This window comes from Embiotoca jacksoni, unplaced genomic scaffold (assembly GCF_022577435.1).
Source record: "Embiotoca jacksoni isolate LCO1_2020_lvr unplaced genomic scaffold, fEmbJac1.0.p SCAF_8, whole genome shotgun sequence".
NCBI lineage: Eukaryota > Metazoa > Chordata > Actinopteri > Embiotocidae > Embiotoca > Embiotoca jacksoni.
In genome coordinates this window covers 20,020,691-20,031,203 of record NW_027185436.1, presented here as the reverse complement: position 1 = coordinate 20,031,203, position 10,513 = coordinate 20,020,691, and the positions used below count along the sequence as shown (strand labels likewise).

The following is a 10,513-nucleotide window of genomic DNA, read 5'->3' as shown; positions in this document are numbered from 1 at the left end:
AGTTACCATAGATATGTACAACATTACCATGTGTGAGAAATTACTGTAAATGGGCTAGACATCATAAATACGTAATAGGTAAGAAATATGTGTAAAAACTTACTTTGAATTTAAACTGAGGCATAAATGTGTTATAAATGACTGCTCACCACTCTGCCTCTGTGTCCCTCTGATGTCTCTCTACTGCTTGATTTCTCTCTTCCATCATCACTGCTCTGCTGCCTCCCCTCCTCTGTTTCCACCTCCAGTCTCCCAGCGTCTCAGAGCTGCTGCATCGCCTCTCTGCCTTTCACCGCAGCCAGCCATGAACACCAAACCCTCACTGGATGGTGGCTCTGACTTCATGAAGAGCGCTGAGGCTCAGGAGAGTCCCCCTATGAGGAACTACCTCTGTCTCACCATGTTCACCTGTTTCTGTCCGGCATGGCCCATTAATATTGTGGCGCTGGTTTTCTCTGTGCTGGTGAGTGCTGACAGTTTTGAGTTTTCTGAACACGTCTGTTTTATCTGCATTAATTGTTTCAGGATAATATATAATATGTGAGGTTTAGCTGTTTGCTGGCGGTGAATAAAGATCAGTCAACATGTGTCACAACATATGGATGCATAATTTAGTGTCACTGCTGGGAAAAACACAAGGGACCATATGGGATGATGGTTGATTGTTGTCAGATATGGATCTAACATTTCGTATATACTGAGAAATTGTTATTTTTATTGTGTAAATTTTATGTCTAGGCTCCTCACTTCTCTATTCTTCTCAACATAATTAACACGTGCTTCTGCTGATGTGTATTCAGATCAAATATATTTTCTATTTGTGGCCCAGTACTAAACTACATCCATAACTACAACACTAATGTTTTACACAATGATTTTGTCTCATCTCAAACTGAAGAAGCCTAAGTGTCTCTTCCTGCAGCTCCCTGCTTCACATTCAGTACCTTCTCCCACGAGGACACAAAGTTTAAAAAAAGTTGAAGCATTAGATGAGAGCAACACATTTAGATGTGTCTCAGTGTTTGAGCTGTCAGAGGCGACGGAGTTGTGTTGAGTCGACGTGCCAGCAGCAGCTGCTGCATCGTTGTGGCTGTGAGTAACTAGATAAGGCATTCGGGCACAGCAATCTGCTGTTTCTCACTGCTAAGGACACTTTGCTTCAACACAAATATGAATTAGAGATAACAAGAAACGCAGGTGCAGATGTGACGCATGCATGTGGATGCAAAGGAAGGCGATGAATCATTTATTTTTTAACATTCAGCATTTACATGAGATTTACACGAAAAAAACACAAGTAAGGAACTACTTTCTTCCTCACTGGACATACTTGTTTAAAACAACATAAATGCAGACTGAGATTGTAGCTACAGTAATGTCTTTCACTTTTCAGGCCCAAAAGAGTTATTACGAGCAGGACTACGATGGCTCCCAGCGGCTGGGTCGGAAAGCTCTCCACCTGGGGATTGTCTCATTTGTCATTGGACTTGTGATTATCACTGCGTGCATCATTGTGCACTTCACTACGGTACGAACACACCAGATATGTGATGCAAACATAAACTGAAGGATATCAAGATTTCAACGATCTTTGTTTTTCCCTCTACAGCATGTGGTGTGACCTCTTGAGGAGGAGGAGGAGATGGAAGTGGTGACGAGGTCATGGAGAGATCAGCATCATGAGATGCAGAAGAGCTCTGTTTGTCCTCTGTCATCAGCAGCTCTGGAGGTTTTCCAGGAGCTGACTGAGTGTCACTTTACTGCTGAAAACATTTTGGTTTCAGATGATGTGTGAATCGTACTTCAATAAAACTTTTTACAGGTTTGGTAATGGCAACGTGAAAGGAATGATGCTGCTGATTTCAACATGAAAGCTTTTTTGTAACCAAACACAGATAATGAACAGTTTTACAACAGCTGGTGTATCTTCTTGTTTGATGTAACTATTGATAACTGATTATTGCTCAAATTTGATCTAATATTGGCAAATGCAATCAGACAAATATCTTTGAAATATTGCTCTACTTTACTTCACATGTTGTCTTATAAACAAACCAAATCTATAAATCCCTTATGACTGAAAAAGGAATTTCACTTGAAAGCTAAATATTTCCTTTGAGATAGAAAGAAAACTAGTATGGAAATGTATATTTCCTAGCTTTAACCTAATACATAGGAAAAAGTCTAACAATGACTTAATCCACATTCATGTTGTTGAGGCAATTAATAGTATGATCCTGCAACATGATTGTGAAATCCTGTGACAAGGTTACATATCTATACTCACTTCTCCCACTGGCCTCATTTTGCACCCATATTTGACACCTGTTGCAAGTTGTTGCGTCTGAGGGATCATGTATTCTGATATGTAATACTGACACTGTAGCAGGTCTAAACATAGAGCATATAATCTGCAGGAAATGAGATCCAGCCCTATTATTAAGGAGAAAATAAAAGTCTTAATTGCCAGCTTATCATTGTATAAATACTGGCACATCACTGCCCCCCTGGTGCATCAGCATAAAGACTTTGTGATCCATCTAAACCTCTGGTTTTGACTTGTACCATGAAGCCAGCAACTGAAAACTGTTAGTGGAGAATCACAGCTCATGTGTGGTGTGCACAAAATGAGCAGAAAATGTTGTTTGAAATTGGGAAATTGAGACGCCACTGACAGAAGTAAGAACTGAGAATGTGAACCTGAACGAGTGAAAATGGAAAATAAATTCATTAAATTCTTTGAAAGTATTAGTTGTGATTTCAACCAAGGTCCAAATTTTATTGTATTTGTAAAGCTATTCACAAAACATCGAGAAAATGTTCAAGAGTTTTGCATTTGAATCTTTCACTGAGTCACATAGCTTCAATGAAGAGTTGGAACAAGCCCATAAAGAACATGATGGATATTGTCAGACAGTGTGGAATAAAATGTATTTTCAACTTGAAGAGAGATTCAAGGATTCGTAGTCATCCAGAGAAAGTGGTGCTCGTAGTATAAATACAAAGATTTTACAGTAGCATGTTGCACCAAACTTCAGTTTCCCTAAAACAAAGCAGCACCATTACTTGAAATTAAATTATTAAATTTCCTTGAGTGGAAAAATAAATGATATCCGTTTACACAGGGGGTTCTTTATCTGAAATAGTGATTGCATGTACGTTAGCTCTACTCTCCGAACCTGAGGAAGAAAACTGTGACCTTTTGAACACTTAAATACTGATGACTCTGCGTTTTTATTATTTTGAGTGCATACAGTATCACCGTCAGAAATGCAAATTAGAAGAAACTGGATGCTGTGGGAATGTCTCAGAGGAGTTCTATGTGATATGGAACAAAGACTGCTGAACTGCAGGAGTCTGTGGATGTCTGCTTTACAAGGCAATGATGCAAAACACAACATCATAGTGTGCTTTGTTAACAGCTGCCTCTCAGCTGGCGCAGACGAAGGCCTATTCTATAAAAAAAATAAAATAAAATTAAAAAAAAAAATACACATTCAAATTACTACGGTAGGTTTGTTCATGCTGCTAAGAAATAACATTTTTAATTGTGGAATCTTATTACTGCGATTAATTGAATGATGATGTTTAAATACAGGTTTATGTATAAGTGTGTGCAACATCTGGATAAGTTTCTTGTGTTGTTGTGTCTCCTTTCTAAACTGTTCAAGCTGAAAGAGTCAAAACGCAGACGAGATGATGACTGTCCTTCTTGGACCAGACTCAGACTGGACCAAGAGAAACAAGGACTGATCAAATAATGTTACAATATGGACAACATTTTAAGGTTCACCAAGCCCATTAGTCCTAATTTAAATTTATACCAAACATGAAGCAAAGATCAGAGAAACATCTGAATTTTCTTATATTTTTCATGACAAATGTTTTTTTTTTTTCCTGCTTGTTAATTTTGTCGCAGTCTGGGTACGTGCATGACCAGTTGAGGGACCGCGATCCCCATGTTGGAAACTGCTGTTTGGATTGTAAAGACAAACTTCGGACATATGTTTGTCATGTGTCTTTTTTGTTTGATTCCTCCAAGATAAACCTTTCTATTTTACTGTTTTTCTCTTATTATTTTTTTTTAATATAAAGTCGAAGGTCATCTAAAAACAGCATTGTATTCATGTCTGTCGATGAAAACGTGCTCATCTGTAGATGATAGATGATGAACGTCCGGGCACCAAACAGTTAAACTCTCCGCGAGCACGAGCACAGCAGGCGGAAGAGGTGTGTTTTTCTTCACAATTCAACACACACTCAAGTTTATGACAAATGGCGAGAGTGTACGAACCGCGGCAGACCACGAGAGAATAACAAAAAGAAACAAGGGCAGAGAAAAGGTAAAAGAAAGACCACACGTACAACATCAGCGAGCGTGTTACATGTGTTATTGATGGGCGGGACGCTGCTGCGGCTCATGTTCAGTCAGAGCAAAACTCCAGCTGAAACACGGAAACAGCAACAAAGGACAGCGGGACAGGCTTCATTCAGTACGACTGCAAACCACGAACAGATGCACGTTAAAGCAAGGACCTCCCTTTGATACGACTGCAGCAAACCAAACCTCCTCTGAGGAGATTTTCTGCAGCACAACAATCACTATTGTTATCAGTGGCGGTGTGATATGCACTGCGCAAAATGCATGGGGCCATTTGGAGCCCCCCACTAACAGAAGGGCCCTCGGTGGTGGTCCACCGTGGTCCGCTCCTGGTGGTCTGTGACCTTCCTGATCCAGGACAGGCTGTTGACTTGATCTCGATCTGTTTGCAGCGTTTGATGCCACCAGGATGGGGAACAGCAGCAGTGATCGGTCCAGCGGGGGTCAGGGTGAAAGGTCATACAGAGATGGACAGCAAGGAGGGAAGGAGGCTCGTCCCAACATCATGATGGACAGCTCAGAGGACGCAGACTTGTTCCAGAGAGATGATCCAAAGGTGAACAAATAAGTTTATACCATGACTGCTGACACACATCTGAGTTAATCTGGATTGTCCCATTGTGCATGTTTTCACACATTAATCGGATTTTGCATGAGATAGCTAGAAGAATTATTGCACACTTTATTACCATAGTTTTACCAAAGTTTGTAGAATGATTTTCATTAGACAGAAGATACTTCTAGTTAAAATTGCTGCTTAAATCCTTCATATTGTGTTGCCTTTTGTTGTTCAAAACCCAATTTAAAAGTTTTGGGTTCAGTTGTTTCCTGAAAATTGTCTGTATGACAGAGAAAGAGACTGAAAGTTTTCTATTTATTATCTGTCTCAGGACCAGGCTCCACAGGAAATCCAGGAATTTCTGGCCTGGCAGCAGGACCTGGAAAGCGACAGCAAAAGTCCAACGCAGGCCAGACCAACTGTGTTCAGATGGTCCGGAGTCGCCAGAGAAGTCTTTGTGTCAGGCTCCTTTAACAACTGGGGAACCAAGATCCCGCTCAACAAAAGGTAGTTTGACTCATGTGAAAGCTGAATGATTGAACTGTGTTTTTTAATTAAAATATGACACGTTTTCATCCCTCATATTCAGTCAGAAAAACTTTGTGGCTATTGTGGATCTACCGGAGGGAGAGCACCAGTACAAGTTTTGTGTAGACGGTCAATGGATCTTGGATCCGAGCGGGGTGAGTGAAGGTTTAAAATTTAAGAGGCGATCCACCTTTACAAAAAGTATCACCAGTGTACTCTTATTTTTCCTCATGCATGTGTATCAGTTTTCTGTTTATGCTCTCTCTCAGGGTGTAATGACGTCAAAAACTGGAACAGTCAACAACGTCATTCAGGTGAAAACAACTGACTTTGAAGTATTTGACGCCCTCAGGATTGACTCGGAGGATTCAGCAGAAATCTCAGGTGCTGACACTTGTTTTAATTCATTAGTTACAGCTCTCAAACTGGCCAATTATTATTATTATTATTTTTTTTTTTAAGTGTTTCAAGACACTTTGAATAATAATGTATGTGGCTGTCTGTAAAGCTAATAGATATATTAGATTTAAGTTTACTTTACAAAAATTGGAAGAGTGTCTCATTACTTTTTAAGTAGATTGTATGGATCAGTGACATGTGCTAATGCATTGACCTTGACTCTCTCTGTCTGCGTTATTGCTTTAATGTAATGCAGTATTAAATTAGTGTTATGTGATCCTTTTTTCCAGACTTGTCCAGTTCCCCTCCGGGCCCCTACCAGCAGGACGCATATGTAACCAAGCCAGAAGACAAGATCAAACACCCTCCTATCTTACCCCCCCACCTGCTGCAGGTGCTGCTCAACAAGGACACGGGGATCTCTGTAAGTACAGGATTAAATACTGGTAAAGATGATCCATGTAAGAAACCACTTAATTTATTAAAAATTCATCCTGCTTTTGAATCTCCATCAGTGTGACCCGACGCTGCTTCCAGAGCCCAACCATGTGATGCTCAACCACCTGTACGCCCTCTCCATCAAGGTAACGAATACATTGAAGACAGGCCTGCTTTTCTAATGTTGTCCATCACTGTGAATTCAGTCAAATCAAGTCGGGTTCCTCATGTAGCACATTTAGACCCAACATAAGTTGACCAAAGAGCCTTACAACATCAATCAGAATTAAAACAAAGACTTGAAATAATTAACAACAAACTAAACAATTACACAAAATTAAAAGAAATTTTATACATGAGAAACATTTATAACTAGATAAATAAATAAATAAATGATTAAGTGTAAATTTCCTTATCTGTCTATTTATCCTCTGTCAGTCAGGCAAATATATCTCAGATGACACAACATGAATTTTGACTAAACTGGAAGGAGATATGGGCTCCATGTTACTGACTGGCATCAATGCAGGCACTAACATGTTTATTTAATTTTAATCATGCTTAAAAAGCATATGTAATATATCTCATTCATATGCTACACAGATCAAATTCTAGACAACAAATATACAGTATAAAACCTCAGCTGTTATTGTTATCAATGATTTTCCATTATTTGCCGTGGGAAAGTAAAAAAAATGTCTTACTTATTTCTATCATAACGCAAATTGTTAATGCTGTAGGTCAAATTTTATTTTCCAATAATCAGAATAATTTTGAAGGGAATTCGAACCATTACTGCTTGAACCGTGTAAACTTCATCTGTAAACCTAATTTTTCCTAAATGCTCCTTTTGTAACTGTGTTTTAGGACGGGGTGATGGTTCTCAGTGCAACACACCGATACAAAAAGAAGTACGTGACCACTCTTCTGTACAAACCAATATGATCCACAGAGAAAATATCCAGCCTTTTATTTTGAAATAAATAACACGGCTGCTATTTTCATTGTTTGGTTGAAACTGGACCTAAAAATCTTCCTGATATCAATTTAAACTGTTTGCTGAAGCAGTTTTTTTTTTACCAGCATGTAATCTCAAAATTTGATAATGTTACATCTTTTTAAAAATAACTATTGTGAAATTTGATATAGTGTATATCAACTTATGAACGCATGAATCTTTAATATTCAGATTCAACCAAAGTCTCCAAGACACACAAGATCGGGTGGATTTTCTTTTTAAAGATATTTCATTCCAACTCAGCTTGACCCAGATTTTCTGATACACTTTTAGTTAACGGAGAGACCAAACACATGATACATAACAGGAAACCTTTGACCTTGGTAGAGTTCGTACAAAGCCAGAGGCTGAAGTGTGGCTCCATGTGTTTAAGTGAGCTGGAATTTAAAGAAACTGTGACTGGAAAAATACAAAAGTTGCACTAGCAAGATAAGCACAGCTGCAATCTCTGCTACATGAGCTCTTCATATGTGAGCAAGCACACACAAACACACACGTTGAAATTCAGCTGGAAGGCTTCATTTTGAGTTTCTGCTTTATTTTATTTGAAACTGATTTCTTTGTACAAAATAAAACTTGTATTTTTTTTTACGATCAAAACAATATTAAAGTTGCAAAAGAAACCTGTTCGAAATCACTCTCTTGTGTTTTTTTTCTGTGTGTTGCATGACTCAGTCCACGCAGTGGACTTTGGGATCCAGGTTCTTGTTGTCAGGGTTGTATGTGGCCTGAGCGAAGCAGTGAGCCGCCACGCGATCACATTCACACACAGCAGCCTGGCACTTTTTGTTGGTAGCTGCAGAGACAAAGAGCTGAGTCAGTAAATTAGCAGATACTGTAGCTGCTCAATAATAAAAACATGAAACACACGATGAATACATAATAAACATAGTTGGTTATATGCCGGTGTGAGAATACAGTGTGGGTTCTCCCCACTGGGAATCAAACCTCAGTCCCAGGTTGTGTAATACCTATAAATAGCTGTTTAAATATTATATACAGTACTTGCACACAGGCACACAAACACACCCTTGTTCAATGTACTGTGTACAATAAGGTGTAGAATTCAGTAAACCCAGTTAAGTGTTCACAGGTTTGAAATAGGTAGACAATGCTGTTTTTTTTTAATCAAATTACTTGTGATCAGACTTGCTGCAGCACAGTAATAAGCGAAATACACTAAATATGAGTAAATATGTCCTCATCAATTTTTTTTTTATTTTAGCACACTGAAAAAATGAAGGCCAAGCACATTAAAATAAATCACTAATGTAAGGGGATTTTTATTACTTAGTCTTGTGTGGTTTTAAGACATACTGATATGGCTTCCATAGCCTTGAAGGGGATTTTTTTTTTTTTTTTTTTTACAGACATGTTGCTTGTATTTAGATAATAGTCACTCAAACAAAGACAAAGATGGTCATCAGGAAAAGGCAAGTGACATTTACTTGAATATTAAGTCCAATGATCTGCCTGAGAAAGCACTGTATGATCCATTCAGACTAAAAACAACAACAACTAGATTTTGAATAAATAAACTGAATATAAGATTATTTTTACTTGGCTAGAGCCACAGTGGACTACTGAAAACTGCCCATGCTTTAAAGTAAAGATTACTGGTTTGGTAAAACTGATTTAAAGACTTGAATGTATTTTTGACATTAAATATGGTTATTAAATTTATGTAAGTATAGTAAAAACCTTGTTTTCTTGCGGTAAATAGAGCTATGTTCCATGTTCAACATTTCGCATCCTGATGTGCTGATGTGTTCAATTCCTTAAACCCAGAACATTAGTATTTAAATTTAATTAAGGAAGCGCTTAACAGATTATCTATATTATATCTGAAAGTGTGAGACCATCTTTATTCAGTCCCATTCTCAGTCTTACCTGAGCACGTCAGTTGTTCATTTGAGCAGGTGAAATCAAAAACAAGAACATAAGGAAGGTCAGCGATAGCCGTGCATCCAGGAACCTTCCTGCTTGCTTCGTAGCATTTATCGTGAACTTTACAGCACCTGATAACGTCAAAGAAGGCAGCATGTTTTAGGGAATCTCATTTCTATTCCAAAAATGATGACTGGCGAAAACAAAATGAAGTAATGATGGATTCTTACATGTCCAGTTCATCTCGAGGAGTTCCCGTTCCCCCGAAGCCGCACCAGCAGCCGTAACTGTTGTAGATTAGAGGGTTAACTCCAGGCTGGGTGCACTGGATCATCTTTCCAAACTGCCATAAGGCCTTGGGGAGCCGAGCACCGCTGACTACACAGGCTGGTAAAGACACAATGAATGGAGCAGGAGAAAATTAGACACAAAAAATAGAAAAAAGCAATAAATATCACTTCAATGAAACATTTACAGTGTCGATTATAGTAAAAGATTAATTAATATTTTACAGGTTTTTTTTTTTTTGTCTTACCACTGAGGAGCAGCAGCAGCAGCAGCTGAGGAGCAGTCTTCATAGCTGCAGTCAGAAGAACATTAAATGAGGTGCAGCCTGCTATTACAGAGCAGTACTAGAGAGAAAACCGGAGATAAGAGGAAACCAAGGGGGTGGGAGCTTTAAGTAGCTTTTTTATAAGGAGATACTTGTCAAGACAAGCATATAGTCGCTCTGTAAAACCAGTGTGTTTGGATTTTACTGTATTTCATAGGTGGAAAGTTGCTGAAAATGACTACTGAGGTTTAAGTTTGACTCATTGATCCTGCTTCAGTATTTTCATGCTTATTAATCTAAATTTCAAATGCTGCATTTCTTTCAAAACTTAAGTCACCAACAAACTAGGATTATCAGTGACAATAATCCAGAAATATAATGTGTAATAGAAACAATCATTTCTCATCATTATCAAAACTTTAACATTTTACATATTTTACTCAATGGATATTTGTATAGTACATCTGTCTTTATTTAAATATTTTTGATGGATACATATTATAATACTGCTTCTGAAACTTGAATGTATCTCTACAGCCAAGAACTAAAAAGACCACAAAATGCAAGACTGACGGCTCAAGCTTCCCTGTCTTCAGTATTACTCCTGAAGAGCAACCTTTATCTTCTAATGAGAGCTGAGAGTCATGAATGAGGCATGATACATTATGGACTATATATGACGATCAACTCTTTGAATATGTTAACTGCTTAATTTCTGGGTAAAATTTTTATTATTTTATTATCCTGTTA

General features: G+C 38.2%; 3 protein-coding genes across 3 annotated transcripts; 2 read left to right on the top strand and 1 right to left on the bottom strand.

Moving 5' to 3' along the window:
• The first annotated feature begins 262 nt into the window (after positions 1 to 262).
• LOC138191642 (transmembrane protein 233) lies at positions 263 to 2,713 on the top strand. Its single transcript, XM_069138560.1, has 3 exons — positions 263 to 463; positions 1,394 to 1,528; positions 1,610 to 2,713. The coding sequence occupies exons 1-3, from the start codon at positions 305 to 307 to the stop codon at positions 1,619 to 1,621; spliced, it is 306 nt and encodes a 101-aa protein (XP_068994661.1). The 5' UTR covers positions 263 to 304; the 3' UTR covers positions 1,622 to 2,713.
• A 1,519-nt stretch (positions 2,714 to 4,232) lies between these two features.
• prkab1b (protein kinase, AMP-activated, beta 1 non-catalytic subunit, b) lies at positions 4,233 to 7,960 on the top strand. The gene is made up of 8 exons (XM_069138776.1): positions 4,233 to 4,343; positions 4,774 to 4,937; positions 5,272 to 5,447; positions 5,530 to 5,623; positions 5,738 to 5,852; positions 6,158 to 6,291; positions 6,383 to 6,451; positions 7,173 to 7,960. The coding sequence occupies exons 2-8, from the start codon at positions 4,791 to 4,793 to the stop codon at positions 7,248 to 7,250; spliced, it is 813 nt and encodes a 270-aa protein (XP_068994877.1). The 5' UTR covers positions 4,233 to 4,343; positions 4,774 to 4,790; the 3' UTR covers positions 7,251 to 7,960.
• On the bottom strand, positions 7,833 to 9,854 carry LOC138191780 (phospholipase A2, minor isoenzyme-like). Its single transcript, XM_069138777.1, has 4 exons — positions 9,746 to 9,854; positions 9,441 to 9,597; positions 9,214 to 9,341; positions 7,833 to 8,119 (listed from the first exon to the last, which is right to left on the bottom strand). The coding sequence occupies exons 1-4, from the start codon at positions 9,786 to 9,788 to the stop codon at positions 7,995 to 7,997; spliced, it is 453 nt and encodes a 150-aa protein (XP_068994878.1). The 5' UTR covers positions 9,789 to 9,854; the 3' UTR covers positions 7,833 to 7,994.
• Between the last annotated feature and the right edge of the window lie 659 nt (positions 9,855 to 10,513).